This window comes from Scylla paramamosain, chromosome 3 (genome assembly GCF_035594125.1).
Source record: "Scylla paramamosain isolate STU-SP2022 chromosome 3, ASM3559412v1, whole genome shotgun sequence".
Lineage (NCBI taxonomy): Eukaryota > Metazoa > Arthropoda > Malacostraca > Decapoda > Portunidae > Scylla > Scylla paramamosain.
The window spans coordinates 37823475-37841401 of NC_087153.1; the positions used below are offsets into that span (position 1 = coordinate 37823475).

Below are 17927 nucleotides of genomic sequence, written 5' to 3' on the forward strand. Positions count from 1 at the left end.
AAATAATTTTCATCATTATTTCTCCATTTACCAAGAAAAATTCTACATACTCTATGCCACATCACAAAATATGTGTATAATCAAGGAAACTTTGAAACACTTAAGACACACCATAAACACACCTATGATATTTGCTTGGTCTCAGAAGCTTCATAACGGGCCAATGTGGCTCACACCAACTCACCTCCAGGTATATTTGAGGGTCAGAGAGGTACAACCACAGCTCACCAGGACTGTGAGTGCTGAGAGCAGCATTAGCCCTGGCCACAGCTGACAGTAGGCGCACTCCTCCCCGGATTTCTTCAAGGCTCAGGTCAGCCTGCAACAATCAACCTTCATAAACTTTTTAGCCACCACTCGGTCTCAATGGTGTCAAATGAATGGCATGAACTGGATCACACCATAACAAGATGAAGTGTTGTAGCTTGTCAAGAGCCACACCATGACATCCCACTAACATTGCGGCTGAACTAGCAATAAAACCATGATTTCTCCCCCTGCATAACAGTGTGAAGTGTTTTTTTTTCTTTTTCTTTCTTGCTCTCTGCTGGACACGGACATTTTTACAAGACTGCCATCCTCTTAATGAACTCATTCAACAGTGATTTTTTCTCTCCAAAGCTGTTGCAAGAAAGAGAGAGAGAGAGAGAGAGAGAGAGAGAGAGAGAGAGAGAGAGAGAGAGAGAGAGAGAGAGAGAGAGAGAGAGAGAGAGAGAGAGAGAGAGAGAGAGAGAGAGAGAGAGATTTATGACAAGGCCTGTCATACAACACTTATTCCATTTACTTAAAACAGAATACAAAGCTAGATTAGCATAACGATGACTAGCTAGACACTGAGCTTGCACGAAAGTGAACACCTGCCTGTGCATCTTGGCGGATGGCAGCCATTTCCTCATGGTAGAGTGGAGCAGCAAAGTCCAGCAGTGATGGAATGTTGTCCCCAAGTGATTTCAGAGCCAGCAAGGTGTTTCCTGGCACCTCACAGCTCAGGCATCTGTTGACTGCTGCCACACCTTCTTTCACTGTTGAGTCAGAGGCCCACAAGATCAAATTACAACAAAATTTCTTGTTTTTTTTTTCTACAGATTGGGTTTGGGAAAGATAATTTTAGTATAGACTAAGGGTAAAAAAATACAAAATTATAGTCTTCTTACTGCTGGAAGAACACTCGGGCATTGGCTGTGCGGGGGTATTCCCCATGTCTACAGGACCAATTATCAGTTTAATATCTTGGAGGAAGGGACTGACAAATCTCCTACCTCATCACTTCACTCCCCCCCCTCTCTCTCTCTCTCTCTCTCTCTCTCTCTCTCTCTCTTTCTCTTAGTATTGTGTGATTTTAGGTGAATCAGTCTTTTCTATAATTTATTTGTTCATATTTTGACTTTTCTTCCACATCACCTTTAAGTTTATGTAAAAGTCAAGGCTGTGAAGAACACGCAAGCGCTTGGGCACTGCCTCTATTGTGGGTGGTGGCCCATGAGGGAGTGACCCCTGAACCCCTAAGCAAAACAGTGCTCTCCACCTACATGACAACACTGCAAAGTTACGTTGTCAAATGTTGTGATGTTTATGTAAAACCAAGAGTATTATATTAAAACCCATATCATTCGCAGAACTGCATGGTTTGATGAGCTAAATAATCCATACTTAATACCTGAATTTTAATAAAGAGTAAAAAGAATTGACATAATAAAGAGAAATTCTATGATGTGGTAGAGTAGCTAATGGGGCTTGGCCAACACCTAAGTGTTCTTTTGACAGCAAGAATAGTATAGTGAAATTATTCAACTTGATTAGAAATACTGTAATTCAAAGACAACTGTTGTAAGATGTATCTGTGATTTTGTGAGGATAAAAATTATATATATATATATATATATATATATATATGTTACAGTCAATACCTGAATCCAGACAATTTGTAAAGTGACTTATTTTTTCAGGCAATTTGTGAACTGCCTGGTTAGGTTAGGTTAGGTTAGGTTAGGTTAGGTTAGGTTATAACCTAACCTAACCTAACCTAACCTAACCTAACCAGGCAGTTCACAAATTGCCTGAAAAAATAAGTCACTTTACAAATTGTCTGGATTCAGGTATTGACTGTAACATATATATATATATATATATATATATATATATATATATATATATATATATATATATATATATATATATATATATATATATATATATATATATATATATATATATATATATATATATATATATATATATATATATATATATATATATATATATATATATATATATATATATATATATATATATATATATATATATATATATATATATATATATATAAATAAATAAATAAATAAATAAATAAATAAAGAGAACACTAACTCTGTTGTAAAATATTTACCAGAACATCTCATTCTTCATCATCCCAGTCTTTAAGTTTTCTTCAACAAGATCATTTAATTACATCATATGCAAGACAAAAATTTTCTTGATTTAGCAATTCAACACAAAACAAAACCAGCAAGAGCATTGTTCACAAACTTTGAAACTTCATAGCAATTTGTTTACAGTCCAAAAGAGATGTACGTCTGAATGCCTAATACTTCCAATATGGAAAAGAGAAAGGTGAAGGAAATGGTAGTCAACCACCTCAGATATTACATCCTAACACAACAATAAATAGATCAAGACTTTAATGAAAAAAAGTGCCACACATTGGAAGGTTTCTTGATACAAAATAAAACCTTTTAAAAATTAGAAATTAGTAACTAGGTAGATACATTAATAGTTTTTAGCTATAAATTAATATAGTAATGAATAAAAGCAGGAGCAGGCATCAGATAAAGACAGAACAGACCAATAAAAAACAGTAAAGAATAAGCTTAGTTTTCCCATACGTTCTCTCTCAGCAGCAGCAGCCTCCCTCCGGACAGCTGAGAGGATTGTCTGAAGGGAAGTCCTGGTGAGGCAGGTGGTTGGCAGCATGGAAGTGTTGAGGCTGTAGTTGTGGCTGTGGTTCATGGTCTGCATGTGGGAAGGTTCTTCAAGCTCCTGAGCCAATGCATTCAGATACCTGTCCCCGAGGCTGCTCTCCACCTCCTGACAGAAAGGACAAAAGTGAATGGCATGGCAATAGTAGGGATAAGGAGGTTGGTAACAACTGTGCAATAAAAGGTTAAAAATAACCGATCTTCCTTATATTACAGGCAATTCAAGGTATGAGTAGAAAACACTACCAGCAATAAAGATAAATAATACTTACATAGGTATTGGATTCATTTGAAAGATTTTTAGTGAAGCGTGTCTTCCTTAACTAAGACCAATTCCCATAAATCAGTGTGAAATATTTTCTTACATTAAATGCACACAAGCTCACCTTCAGAGCAAGGGCTGGAGTGCAGAGGGCCTGCAACAATTCTGCAGTGCTTCCCTCTCTCACAGCATCCTCCACTATCTCCAGTGCACAACACACTGAAATAAAATAAAAACTTATGACAGAGACCAGACAGACTGAAAAAACAGAGAGGGATAAAGTGACAGGGTAAAGGTAAGGGAAAATGCAGCCACAACAGACACTCACCATTTACATGGTTGATGTGGCCTTGAATCTCAGCCTGAGTCAGCAGCTCATCATAGGCATCAGGAATGTAGTCTTGGTCACGACTCTGTAGATACATCACAGAACATTAACTCACTACATGGGTACTTTTAATGCACAATGCCCAAAGGGAGATGCTCTTTTAATTTCTATGGTTGCTGATTACACACACACACACACACACACACACACACACACACATTTGGTGATGATAAGTTCTGCATTTTGTATTTTCTTAAGGACTTTCTCTCTATTCCTTAAAACTGTCCAATTCTCTTTCGTGTGTTGTGTGATGACATCTTTATAGTGTGTCCTCTGCCAAATTGTGATTTCAGGTCCGTGATCTTTCTTCAGTGGCTGTGGTAGATAGTAATGAATTTGAACCACACTTAAATGTATGAGAACATTTAAGTATTGCCAGGATGTAGGACAGGACTCAACTCATCATGCATTTCTCTTCCCTTCACTCATTTCATGGCATTCACTTTCCATCCTTCTCATTCTCTTGTATAATTTTATTCTCATTCTATTTAGCAATTCTCAGGATCATTCCTTCTTACTCTCACATTTAATTTTTTGGTTACTTTCACACTTGCTTTCTCTATCACTCAGTTTCACTCTAATTAGCACTCACTTCCATCCTTACTCTCTCACACTCAATCTTTCACTTGTTTTCATAATCTTATGCTTGTTTTCTTCTTTACACTGACTCTCATTCATGCTTCTCATTTAATCTTTCCTGTTCAGTCATTTTCACTATTAATCTCACAACTCAGTCACCCTTACTTTCTGTTCAACCCTCATTCTCACTCACTGAAACTTAGCCTGCTGTAATTCACACACTTTTGACTCCTGGACTCTCTTTTACACTCCCAGTCCATCTCTCTCACTTGTCCTTATAAACACAAAAACACACAGATTCACAATCTCCATGTTTCTTTGATGTGGAGGCAGAGATTTTTGCAATCAGAAAATGTGATAGCAAATACTGATATGGATTTCTTTTCTTTTTCTTTTTTTTAATTGGAACAGATTGTATTATGACTGTGGAGGCTCTTGCAGAAGTAGAGATCTGACACATCACTGTTATCGATAATACAATATGACTGCTAAACTATGAGTAAATTGAATGAAACTAAACAGTATAAAACTTACAAAGAGGTATATAAGAATCCATCGATAAAACATAGGAGTGGCCCATCAGATAGACAAGTCAATCAATGAAAGTCCTCCTATTTCTCACCCATCTAACAGTACCTCAGTTATGCACAACCACCTTCATCCTTTGTGAGTGTCTCTATTCCCAGAACTCACCTTATTGATGGCCATCTCTCTCTTCCTGGCCTTGGCCTCTGCAAGGCACTGTAGATAAGAGGTTACATTGGCCTCACACACATTCTGGAGGTGGCACACAGGGTTGCTCAAGGTCACCAGGAGTTCTGAGCAGTCCTGTGAGAGGCATGGAAGGGGGATGAGTGAAAAACATAAGGCAGCTCAAACTATCACATTGTATGATATCTTCAATTTATACAGTGGAGAGGCAATATTCTTATATTACCAATGAAAAACGGCAAAATATTCTCTCTCAGCCTTCAGGAGAAAGTATTTCATATGTACACAACTCATTGTGCACAGGCACTGCTTCATCACTCAGAAGGAATTCTGTCTTTTCCTAGATACAGCATCCTACCATACCTCCTTGCAATTATCCTATTCAATCCAAGAGATATCATTGGAACTCTGAATAGCTCACCTCTTTCTCCACAGCATCATTCACAGCAATCACCACAGCATGCAGTGCTGCTTCATCCACAGGCAGCTCAGAGGCTAAGATGCCTCCAATTTTTCCAAACTGTGGCAATGGACAGCCATACTTCCCTAGCTCCTTCATCATGGCCTCCATCACCTCCTCTGAGAACACAAAGGCAATCTGGTAAGCTCAAATGAATGACTGTTTTGTATAGTGCACTAGCAAGAGACAACTTGTGAAAATACTAATAAATGGTTCTTTTATTGGCAAACAAAATGTGGTTTCTTGAATCAATGTGAGAGAAAAAGGGCTTTTCTCAGTTCAAGATGAGATGACTTCATAAGGAATGGAACCCTTCATACCTTCAACAAATGTAAAAGCAATACAGAAATTTCAAAACAGGTTAGCTTAATGCAGCAAAGGACTTGAGAGAGAGAGAGAGAGAGAGAGAGAGAGAGAGAGAGAGAGAGAGAGAGAGAGAGAGAGAGAGAGAGAGAGAGAGAGAGAGAGAGAGAGAGAGAGAGAGAGAGAGAGAGAGAGAGAGAGAGAGAGAGAGAGAGAGAGAGAGAGAGAGAGAGAGAGAGAGAGAGAGAGAGAGAGAGAGAGAGAGAGAGAGAGAGTATAGCATAAATGGATCTAGCATCTACAGAAAGGCTATCTTGTGGCACTCCAGGACTCTTAACTAAGCAGGCAAATTAAGACGACGATGATGAACACAAAGCAACCTCTGATTTGTGCAGTGTGGCCTCACCTGAGAAATTGACCTTCCCATAGAGGTTTTGGATCTGTGGTGCAATGCCCAGGCGGAAGAGGTAGAGGCTGAGGGCGTGGAGGCAGAACACCACCCGAGGCATGTTCTTGCGGTCATACACGTCTGTTGTCTCTGGATAGAAGATCTATGGACAGGGACAGACAGATTACATCAACACCAAGAACAGAAGAAATAAGAAATAGGGAACTATAATTGAAAACAAAATCAACAGAGAAACCACTCATCAATTGGTTGTATGATTCTCCTGCAGGAAAAGTCTCCTCTTTACCTTCTTCACCCAAGCGGAACTTATTTCACTTCTCCATCAATTTCTCTTTATTTTTATTTTTTTATTTATTTATTTTTTTCTTATTCTTTATTTTATCTTTCTTATTCTAATTTTTTATTCTTTATTCTTAATTATTTATTCTTTATCTTTCTTATTCTAATTTTTAGTCCATTTAGGTTGGCAGTCCATTACTCTAACTGTCCCTCCACCATCAGTACACCATAAGAAGTATCCTCCTGCACATGTCTACTTATCATGTAAACAATAAAAAGAAATCTAGGGCTTTGGTCTTAATGAAAAAGAAAATGAAATAAAATAAAATAAAAAGGTCACATCACTGACCTCAACAAGCAATACCTAGTGTACAGCACAAGCTTATAGGGTTTTAACTCCTGGAAGAATGTTTGGGCATTGGCCAAATAGGGGAGTTCCCTGCGAGCTGCATTGCTGTCTCTAAAGAACCAATTATCGTATAACACCTTGGTGGAAAGGACAGGTAATTGTCCTCTCTCTCTCTCTCTCTCTCTCTCTCTCTCTCTCTCTCTCTCTCTCTCTCAGTACTGTATAATACTGTGTGAACAATTTTTCTATAATTCATTTGTTGGTGGTAAATGTTTCGTGTAATCTCAATCTGGGGCAGAGCAGATTCGTCACCCTGTCGTCTCACTCACATTAGTGCCTTTGGCTGTTCAAGCTATTACTCTGGGGGATGCAATGATAGGACCTCTATTGGCCCTTCTCTTCTAAAAATACTTATTCTTGTTGTAAATAAGTTATTTCTCCCAGATGTGAAGAACACATGAGTACTTGGGAGCTGCTTCCATCGTGCGAATGTCCCTCGAGAGACTGAGCCACCCCTCTCTCTGACCTGAGTCTCCTGACCCTATCAATAAGCACCCCAGTTGCTCAACCTAAATGACAACGCCACAAAGCTATGTTGTCAAATGTGATGGTTATGTAAAAACCAGACTTTATTATCTTAAAACCTGAAACATTTGTAGCACTGCATGGTTTGATGAGCTAAATAATCCATAGTTAATACTTGAATTTCAATAAAAAGTAAAAAGAACTGATATGTTTAAGAGAAATTATGGGATGTGGCGGAGTAGATAATGGATCTCAGCCAATGACTAAACGTTCTTCCGAGAATAAAAGAGTATAGTGTAGTTGACTCTAATGTTAGCAAGTGACAACAGTACCTCCCCAACCCTCCACTTCAGCCCATCATTAACCCCACCACTCACACTGGGCAACTTGATCTTCTCCAAGGCCTTGAGAAAGTAGTTGATGTTGTCTGTGTGTCGGAAGGTCAGACCACTGGTGTTGTAGCGGTTCAGGTCAGCATCATATATCCGTCGCAGCGGCACTGTCTCTGGGGCAAAGAAGTGTGCCAGTTTGGCCAGGTAGACACCATGGCGCAACTGTTCCTCAAGCTCCCCAGCCTCGGGCAACTCTTCTTCAATGCAAGCTTCCATCCATCTGTGGGTTGAGTGAACTGTATCAGCCTGGGATTGTTATTCAGTTACCAAGCCTTATCAGTGTCATGAGGGGGAGACAGCATCACTCTTACCCTGTACCAACATTCTCCCAGGAAAAATCATGAAAGCAGGCTCTGGAACCCAGCCATAAAATGCAAACCAAGCTCAGCAGCTAACATTAAGTCAATAACAAATCCAGAGCATATTGCCCACTGTAACAATAGGTGTCTGTGCAGATGCAAGAAAATTACATTTGATGTTTGTTGCACCAGTGTAGATATCCAGCAATGCAATACTAATTTCTCCACCACCTATGTTTGCCATCTTTTCTATAATCTATGAGCAAAGGATGCTGGTCATGGACTATGGAATGTCCAATTAATTGCCATTCACAAGAGGATGACAGAGTTCTCACTACCTTATCTATTCTTGAGCTGTCTTGATACTTTTCTCATAATACAGTTGTAGTCATAAAGTGGAATAACAAATTGTGGGAGTTCCAAGGTTTGCCAGAGAAAAGGATGAATAATCAATATATCAATGAGAAGAAAGGAGACTCACAAGAAGATAACAGACTGCAGGAAATGTGCAGTAGTGTCAGGGTACTTGTGGGAGAGGACAGCCATGCAGGATGTAAACAGTTCACTCCAGGTCCTACCAGAGCTACAGAAATTAAATCTCCATGTGTTGAGAACTCCCCATCCAAAGACCAATTAAATATGACCTTTAAATGCTTCTACACAATCTTAGACAGAAAGACAGCTGAACTGAGCAGCCTAATCAAGAGAGAATGTCCTGACTTTGTCTTCCTTATTGAAACAAACAATTAAGAAAAAGATTAGCAGGAATATTTTTAACACTAACAGGTATGGAATCACTCAAAAGGAAGTCACAACCCTAAGCTGAAAAAAATTAATGGCTGATCAAGATACAGCAAACCACCTTGTGCAACATAAGGTAGAACAGACCACCCAGTGAAGTGTCAGGGAGGGAAAATCCTTGGAGTAATATGTAAAAATTGACAATAGCAGCACTAAAAACAAATCAGGTGACCTCATAAGAGTACACAAAGAATATAGCAGAGATAAACAAAATCTTTTATATGTTGGGACTTCAATTTTGAAAATATATCAGAGAAAGAAAATAAGATACAGGTCAGCACTTAAGGCTTTGGACAGACTAATAATTTTCTGGATGCACTTCAGACAAAACATATTGACGACTGAACACATACAAGGAACACTGACAATCCATCCTGACTGGACATAGTTTTCATGAAGAGAAGTAATGGAAGGCTGTCACATAATGCTACAGATGAGGAAACAAGAAATCTTCTTATTTCCCTGCTATCTAACACACATCAGGAATATGACATAATCAAATACAATCAAAGATCAAATGACGGTATGGGACGTTATCTGTAAAATGACACAGAAGCCCTGTCCTGTCCTGTCCCAGGTTCTCAGTGTGATAGTGAGTGGAAGCCTTACTTCTTGGCCTCCTCCAGGTGGCACAAGTACTGGTAAGACACATTCTTACGCCGCTGCTCATCCATCTCCTGTGCATCATGGCAGCCGTCCCCTGCACCTGCAATGATAATGACAATGTTTTGTTGCAGCAAAGAACTCCAAATGCTAAAAAGGTAGATGGGAGAAAAAAGACAAAGAAACTGATTCAAAAATAGTGATAGATGACTGGAACAGAGTTGGCAATCAGGTTGCTAGTGCTACATCAATTCACGTGGCAGGAACTTACTGCCCTATGTCCAGTGATACTAGGCATGAAATGGGCAGGCCAAGAAGTCCTAAACAGATATTCTGGTCAGGCTAACGGTCAGTACTACAAAAAGATGATAATAATTGACTTGTTACATGTATTTTTCTGCAAAAGGAATTAACTGGAAAATATCAAGGAATAAAAACCTTTCATGCCAGAGGTTTAGACTGAGGGTGCCACATGTAGGTCTACTGGCTTCTTGCATGAATCTTCCTAAGAGTAAAATGTTATTTAGTAATCATGATGGCATTACTACTGAGTGGACCTGGACCAGACCTTGGGTGAGGACTGGTTCTATGCCAGGGATGAAGTTCACCTTAATGTGTACAGCAATGTGAGGATGGGAGCGAGACTGTGAGAGTGAGTGAAGGGGAGGACAGTGTGCTGTGTGGATCTGATGTGAAGAACAACTGAAGATACAAGGAATGGAAGAGAAGACAACAACCAGGTGAGAAAATGGATGTGTGAATGTGAGAGGATGGGGCATGGGGAAATTTTAGAATGTGTCTAAGGAATTAAATGAATGGTATTTTGATGGAATGGTCAAGACACATTTGAGGGATGTTGTGAAATTGGATGGTAGTGAGTATGTGGTGAATGGAAAGAGATGGAATGTTCAGGATGGGGTAGAAGGAGTAGTCTTTTTGTATAGGAAGGAAAGGGAAATCAGAATAGAAAATTTAGATGTAGGAACTTGTGACATGAATGAGGACATTTTAGCAGTAAGAGCAGAGTGAACAGGCAAACATGGAAAGTGGTGTACTTGACAGATGACAATGAAAGGGAGAGAATAGCAGGAAGTATGGTATGATCATAAGAGTATGCTAGAGAGTGATGATTATGGGAGACATGAATGCATACATATTTATTTTAGGTGAGCAAATGAATATGAATAGTGAGATGCTTGATGAGTCTGTGAATGAGATGGACATGGAAAACCTGAACGAGATCCTGGCAGAAGGACGAGTGGCTTTGTGTTCAAGGATCCAGGAGTCTGCAATTGATTATATGCTAGTGAATGGGAGAATGTGTGAGAATGTAGTTTGCTCATGGATAGAAGGGGATGGAATGAGTGACACCATATGCTGGTGATGGAATGTAAGTTGTATGGAAGAAAAGGGAGGAATGCAAAGGCTATGAGGAGAAAGTTGAGGCTGAGGAATGTAGGGTGGGAGAATATAATGTACAAAATTTATAATCTATAACGAGTAACAAATAGTCTACAAAATACATATATATCAGAAAATTTAAAGAATTCAATAAAGTACTCTAATCTTTTCTGATCAATTAAGCATCAACACAATTACTGATAGAAAAAACAGTCACACTCTCTACCCTTACTGATGACTGACACCCACGTCACTGCACCACGTAGCTCTAGTTTGGGGAACATAACACAATACTCTCCAAGTTACTCTCAAAACTCCTCAGCGCACCAAATCAAATGAACAAGCTCTCCTTTTCATGCACAGCGGAGAGGTATCCACAGTATCTATCAATATGGACTTCAAGTGTGCAAGAGCGAGATACCTACCCGCACCTGCTGCCAGTCCGCCCCTTGAAACCCAACCCTGGCGCCCCTTGACCCCAGGCACCAGGCACTCCCGTCACTGGTTACCCACTTCTCTCCCCATCACATCACACACCTTACAACACGCTCACCAAGCACACACACGTAGTTAGGGTCATATTATACCAGCTTTATTCATTACTCATCTCAGAATTACTGTGTACACCTAGAAATTTCAAATACCTGAGAGCGTTTTCTGTTTACAGGATGAATCAGCTGATGGCTCCTTCCAACATGTTTATATGTCTATCTAGTATTGTATTTACCACTTATTTACCTTATATGTGCATGCAGTAGTGCTAGAGTCCATTACCTTTGCTGTGGGTGGCCATACTTGGTGAATCTCTCCCTATGTCAGCAATAATCGCGTAAAAAACACACTCGAAACCAGCTCAGTGCTCACTCCACACCCGCCATTTCTTCATATGGAGAGCCGCACCGCTCCCATTGGCTGGTGCCCGGCGCTCCCATTGGCCACTTGGGGGAGAATCTCGAGCTGTGATTGGCTCTCCTCCAAGCGAACGCCGGTACAAGTTTATTTTATCAACATGCAGGAAGTGATTGTGACATTACTGGGTGCCTGCTCAACCTGCAGCCAACACACCCAGACTGGGGTAAATGCGTATATACCTCTTGATGCTCTTATCCTGTGAAGTATTCTGGCTCTCAAATTGCATTCACCGCGCGGTATTCAAAAAAATTGATGAATCTCGGAACTTTTATAGAGATAGTTTCCCTGGAATATATCTTGCTTTGATAATATTTGATGCCTAATATTGTCGAATAACATTTTATTTCGATACATTAAAACGTCCAAGCCACATTATAGTGCGTGCTTCTGGCTACATCGTGAGTCACGGGTGCGGTACCGACTGTTGCCAGCGCTGCATTATGAACAGACGCCACGGTCAAGAAAGTGAGAAGATTTAAATGTTCTGCCTTCATAATAAACCCACAAATCGAGTTGGTGAATGGTGTGACAGCCTGACACCCATCTTCGCCCCTTCTCACACCACCACCCATTTCAGAATCCTACACACACACACACACACACTTCTTCGAGGCATTGCTTGGAATGTAATGGCTGGACTTCATTGACTGTGGCACTGAATGATTGCACGTGCCTCTGGTGACGAAGAGGGGAATGGGAAGAGAAAAGAAGATGGAAATTTGGAGAAGGCAGTCAGAAAAAAAAAAAAAAAACACTTCAGCCTAGCAACAAGGAACACGTCAGATTAGCGACACGATGCCAACAAAAAAAATTAGCTAGATTTGATAACAGAAATAACAAAATTAATCAGGACTAGAAACCTGTATTTAGATAAGTCCAAGTAAAACCTAAAATAGAACAGTTAGTTAATAAATATATACATTCCTAGAAGAGTAAATTCTACGTATTGTAATTCACCATAGTGCTGAGTTAAATTGGACCTCCTCAGCCTCTGGGGAACCAAGGCGGCGGCCACCTGTCTGCCGCATCCCCAGGGGCGCCGCGAGTCAGGTAAAGTGTGAAGAGCCTCGTGCCGCTGTCGTCAACCCGCCTCAAATTTCCTCTCTTTCTCTTACTTTGCTCTCCACACCCACGGCCGCACGCCCAAACCAGTCCAGGTGTGTGTGCGTGGGAAGACGTTCAGGCTAATGACGAATAAACAGCCTCAAACTGCACTTGGTTATCCTGCAAAGGCCGTTAAATGAAGCTTTTTACCCACAGAGAAGGGTAATTGTGGGGCATTTGCCGCCTCACCCACCACCACCACCATTCCTCTCTGACTCACTTCTTCCCGCTCCAGTGTCCCTACCCTATGTCACTTCTTTTCCTACTACTCATCTCTTTCACTCATTCGCTTTCACTTTATCTCTTATCTTTTGATGAATATATTGTAGCTTATCATAAACAACCTCGTAAGGGCCAACATGCTTCTGCCATTTGTTCCTACGTTGTGCTGCTTTATTACTTAATCTTCATCCCAGACGCTCGTCTGATATGTGCTAACAATTAATCATGGATAGGACAAGAAATAACGGGTTATATATATATATATATATATATATATATATATATATATATATATATATATATATATATATATATATATATATATATATATATATATATATATATATATATATATATATATATATATATATATATATATATATATATATATATATATATATATATATGAATGGTGTTTAGAGGTGGCTGTCTTAAGAGTGCTTAATGGAGGAGGAAAGCTGTAAGTATTTACCAGATAGCAGTGAAAGGGTTAAGAAAATATCAAACAAATTTGTGGAGAGGAAAGGTTGGTGGGCATGCCTACGTATGTGTATTCTCCAGGGACTGCCACGTGTAGGGGTACTGTGGCTCCTTGCAACTTCCTTTATGTTCTCATCCCACTCTGTCTCCCTTCCTGTATATCTCATTCTCCTCTGCATTCTTTATCTCTATCCGTCTCCCTCTCCATACATTCCAATCCCATTTGTATTCTCCACCTCAGTCTGTCTCTCTTCCACTACGTCTCTACTTCCTCTAAATCCTTTCCTACACACCTCCATCCATCTCTATTCGTATTTACCGTCGCCGCATGCCCCACCACCACCACCACCACTACCTATAAACGAAGAGGATAAAAAAAAAAGATAATAGTCCTTCCTTTACCGGATTCGTGACTCACCTAGTAACCGCCCCGCCTCGTCTCGTCCCGTCCTTCCCAGTGCTACATGACAAATGTGAAGACTCAAGGTGGAACGGGGGAGTGGATAAACTGAAAAGTGTTAATGGTGATGGTAAAGGCGATAACGGGGGTGATAATCATGTAGGTCTAGGTGGTGGTGGTGGGGGAGAGGAGGACGAATGGTAGGAATGGCAATGGTGGTGGAGAGCGAAAGTGGCGGCGGTAGTGGTGGTGGTTAAGGAGGTGATGAATATGAGTGTTTAGGTAGTGGTGGTGGTGTGTGGGAGGAAGACGAATGGCAGAGAGAGAGAGAGAGAGAGAGAGAGAGAGAGAGAGAGAGAGAGAGAGAGAGAGAGAGAGAGAGAGAGAGAGAGATTGTGGTGGCTATGTATACAATTAATAGAAAGGTGATAATGATTCAAGTTTAGATGGTATCGCGGTAGGGTAGGGATGTGATATGGTGGTGGAGGTGACCATACTGGAGGGCTAAGGAAGGCTTGTAGTGGTGGGGGGACAGCAGTGACGGCGATATGAAGCGTGAGCGGACGGTGGAGCGCGATAAGCAAAGGGAGAGGTGGACTTCGTGATGTCACAGCGACCACTGGCACACAACACTCAAACACCCGCATCATCAAAAACCACCTCGCCTCTGCTGTCTCCTCTCCTCTATCCTCCTGCCTGGTGCACCCCCCCTCCTCCCCATCCCCTAGCCTATGATCATAGTGACATAGTCCCTTCTCCCAGCTCCCATGACAATGAAGGTCCTGCTGACGTGGAAGATAACGATGTTGATCCTGAAGATCCTGTTTGTGAAGCATTGGAAGGACTCGAAACTCCAAGGACAACAAAAAATCATCCATCACTCCCAAGCTTTGCTACCTCATCCAAACGGGGAAGAAAAAGAGCTGCAGGTGATCCTTTTGAAAGAACCGTAGCTGATTTTATTTCCAAAAAATCTGGTGAGGAATCAAAAAATCCTGATTTTCAGTTCTTCAAGAGTCTTCTACCAGACGTGGCAGGCTTCAGTGGTTCACAGAAAAGACGTTTTAAAATAAAAGTATTGGAACTCATAGATGAAGTATGTAATGAAGGGTCAGTTTCTCAATCATCTAGTGTCTCTGTATATTCACACTCAACAGACAGCTCTCTGCAGCATCCCGAAGAACATGACGTTATGGTTCAACAAGCAGTAGTGACAATGGAGCCTCAGGATCAAGACAGCTTCTCAGGATTTCATGTACTGTTATAAAGTTTGGTGTTTGTCAGTCATTATGCATATGTGAAAACCTATTAAGTGGATAATAAAGTATACTGGAAAAGGTCATGACTATTGCTAAACACCCAATGTTATGTTTTTTATGACCCCTTTTGGAACTCGGTGCTGAGTTATCGCTTTGGCTATAGTAGTAGAAGTAGTAATAGTAGTAGTAGTAGTAGTAGTAGTAGTAGTAGTAGTAATAGTAGTAATAGTAGTTGTAATGATGATGATGACGATGATAATAATAATAATAATAATAATAATAATAATAATAATAATAATAATAATAATAATAATAATAATAGGTAATAATAGTACTACTACTAATAATGATAAAAAGAATAAATTGCAATGTATTTCTCGTCTATTACTTCGTGTCACTGTTTCAACCATATTTTTCAATTGCTGGAGACAATAATGATTTATCATACATACCTTAGAAATATGAGTAGTCGTTCTTCTGCGCTCAAACATTTTCTGTAGTTAGTATCTTTCCGGTGCAATAAGGGGCTCACGATGGTCACTAGATGGCAAAAAAGTTTCTTTCCGCATTCTGTAAAAAAGCTGGAACTTCTCTTCATCGAGCTCTAGTTGCTTTGTAACTACAAAAACACTGTGAGCTTCTACATTATCTTTAAGATACGGATGAATCCAGTACCTCTTCCTTTTTCTTCTTCTGCGGGCGACTACAGCATCAATCAAAGCAACAATAACCTCATCCGATGATGCCATCTTGTGCATTGTGGACTGCCACCCCGCGTGGCGACGCGCTACCTTGGTCTGAAATCACCGTGCCACTCGTCACTTACCACTTACCACGTGCCAATTGCCACGTGCGACGTGCCACCTTGGTGTGAAAGCGGCCTTTAATTAAAAAAAAAAAAAAGAAAAAGTCCATACCTCCTCTTGCTCCATCTCCTCCTAGGACGAGGTCGAGGTGGAGGTGTTTGATATAGAAGACTTCCCCCTACTCCTATAAGCCATAGAAAACGTACTTGAGGCTCTCAACCAGGTGCTACCGCCGGGTCTCCGTTTTCTTTTTGATGTGGAGCTCTCGTATTCCAGCTAATTTACGAGACAGAGAGAGAGAGAGAGAGAGAGAGAGAGAGAGAGAGAGAGAGAGAGAGAGAGAGAGAGAGAGAGAGAGAGAGAGAGAGAGAGAGAGAGAGAGAGAGAAGTGGCCAGTTGCATTAACAGTTGAAAAAGGTTAAAAATTTATCACATTAAAAAAAAAAAAAAATGAAAAATCCTCTAGATACTTTAGTACGCAGGTACTGGACATTCACATGTGCATTATTTTTCAGCTGCCCCTAAAAACAATCTCAGCATCCCTATGAGGTGCTATAAAAAAAAAAAAGAAACACCGCTGTGGATTGATGTCTCGCGTAAAGGATTGTGGCTTTAACTATTTACAGTCTCATTTTTTTTTAACGCTTCTATGTTCTCATCAATGCATGTTGTTCGTTAGTATCGTTGTTTCTGTGGCGGTGGTGGTGGTGTCTTGTTCCCCATTTCCGTTTGTGGTATAATATGGTAGTGGATCTGGAGGGAGTTGAAGATTCCACTCCCTTACGTCACAAAAAGCCAGTAACACCAGCTGCTGCACACCCACCTGCCGTCCCTCCACGCCCATCGGTCCTCCAGCACGTTCACCACCCCCCCAGGCACCCATAGGAGGGAGACAGGCAGGGATGTGGGCCTTGCATAACGTGGGTGTGATAGGGGAGGACAAACTGGTTCTTATGAGTGGCTAGAGTGTTGCCCAGGCCGCCAGCTGACGTCAAGACCCAGACCACATGATTTGTTTATTTATTTACTGATTTCCATTTATTTATTTACGTGGTACAGAGGTTTAGCGGAAGTTAGTTCATAGAGAGGGGCAAGAATGTATGTACTACTACTACTACTGCTACTACTACTACTACTACTACTACTACTACTACTACTACTGTAACAAAAAAGTGATATTATTTAGAGTTTTCATGCACTGCTTCTTAGATATAGGTTATTTATCTATTGATCCATGTTGTTATTGGTGGTAAAGGTGGCATTAGAGGAAAAAAGAGTTACAGGAAAGTTTGTCTTAAAATATTTATTTCCGTTTTCTTTCTTCGTTTTCCTCCTCTCCCAGCCTGCATGACCCTCTTTTATTTTTCTTCTTTCTTTATTTTACATCTATTTTTACTTACTTCCTCACACTCTCTTCTTTCCCTCGTCACTGTCTCTCTTTCCTTCATCCCTCACTCACAATACACAGTCACAATTAACCTTCTAGAAGACAATAACCTTACACTAAAGGGGATACTATACCATTTTTCCTTCGCTTCCTAAATGTTGAGTTGGCCACGTATCTCCACTTGTCTTCTTTACTTGCTACGGTCTATTATATCTTTTCTATTGCTCCCACCATTTATAACACCACGGCAAGTCCATCTCTCTATCTTGTATTTCAAAACGCACTGGATTCTCACAATAACTATCATTAAGGTTCAAAAATGTAGTTATGCGGGTTTTCATGGTTGTTTTTTTCCGAGTAGATTGGTACCTTCAGTGGGTCTTTTTTTTTTCTAGATTTTTTTTTGCCCTTGGCCAGAGCTCCTAAGTGAGTTAATTGTATATTATGGTTACAGTGTAGGAGCAAAATTATTAATAACAGTGATAGTGGTGGTGAATAATGGTGTGTGTGTGTGCGTGTGTGCGTGTGTGTGTTTCTTATATATTATAATGATTATGGAACTTATTCTTTTTTTTTATAGTAATGGAACGAGGTGGTGTAGTATTAGAGTATGCAGTACTT

The 17927-nt window shown here is 40.3% G+C and overlaps 1 protein-coding gene across 4 annotated transcripts in view; it reads right to left on the reverse strand.

The window, feature by feature from the left end:
• LOC135095063 (ras GTPase-activating-like protein IQGAP3) overlaps window positions 1-13993 on the reverse strand; it is a 30763-nt gene extending 16770 nt beyond the window's left edge. Inside the window, exons 1-12 of one of the 4 annotated variants that reach the window (XM_063995742.1) lie at window positions 13873-13993; window positions 12606-12872; window positions 9342-9438; window positions 7618-7852; window positions 6085-6229; window positions 5337-5494; window positions 4898-5032; window positions 3566-3650; window positions 3362-3456; window positions 2883-3084; window positions 862-1022; window positions 185-319 (exon numbers count right to left, since the gene is read on the reverse strand). In XM_063995742.1, coding sequence (XP_063851812.1) covers window positions 185-319; window positions 862-1022; window positions 2883-3084; window positions 3362-3456; window positions 3566-3650; window positions 4898-5032; window positions 5337-5494; window positions 6085-6229; window positions 7618-7852; window positions 9342-9406 — 1416 coding nt within the window. In that variant the 5' untranslated portion in view covers window positions 9407-9438; window positions 12606-12872; window positions 13873-13993. Of the gene's footprint in view, window positions 1-184; window positions 320-861; window positions 1023-2882; window positions 3085-3361; window positions 3457-3565; window positions 3651-4897; window positions 5033-5336; window positions 5495-6084; window positions 6230-7617; window positions 7853-9341; window positions 9439-11474; window positions 11918-12605; window positions 12938-13872 lie in introns of those variants that run through there. The other 3 variants (XM_063995732.1, XM_063995752.1, XM_063995722.1) reach the window with 3 other exon arrangements.
• Window positions 13994-17927: the final 3934 nt, after the last annotated feature.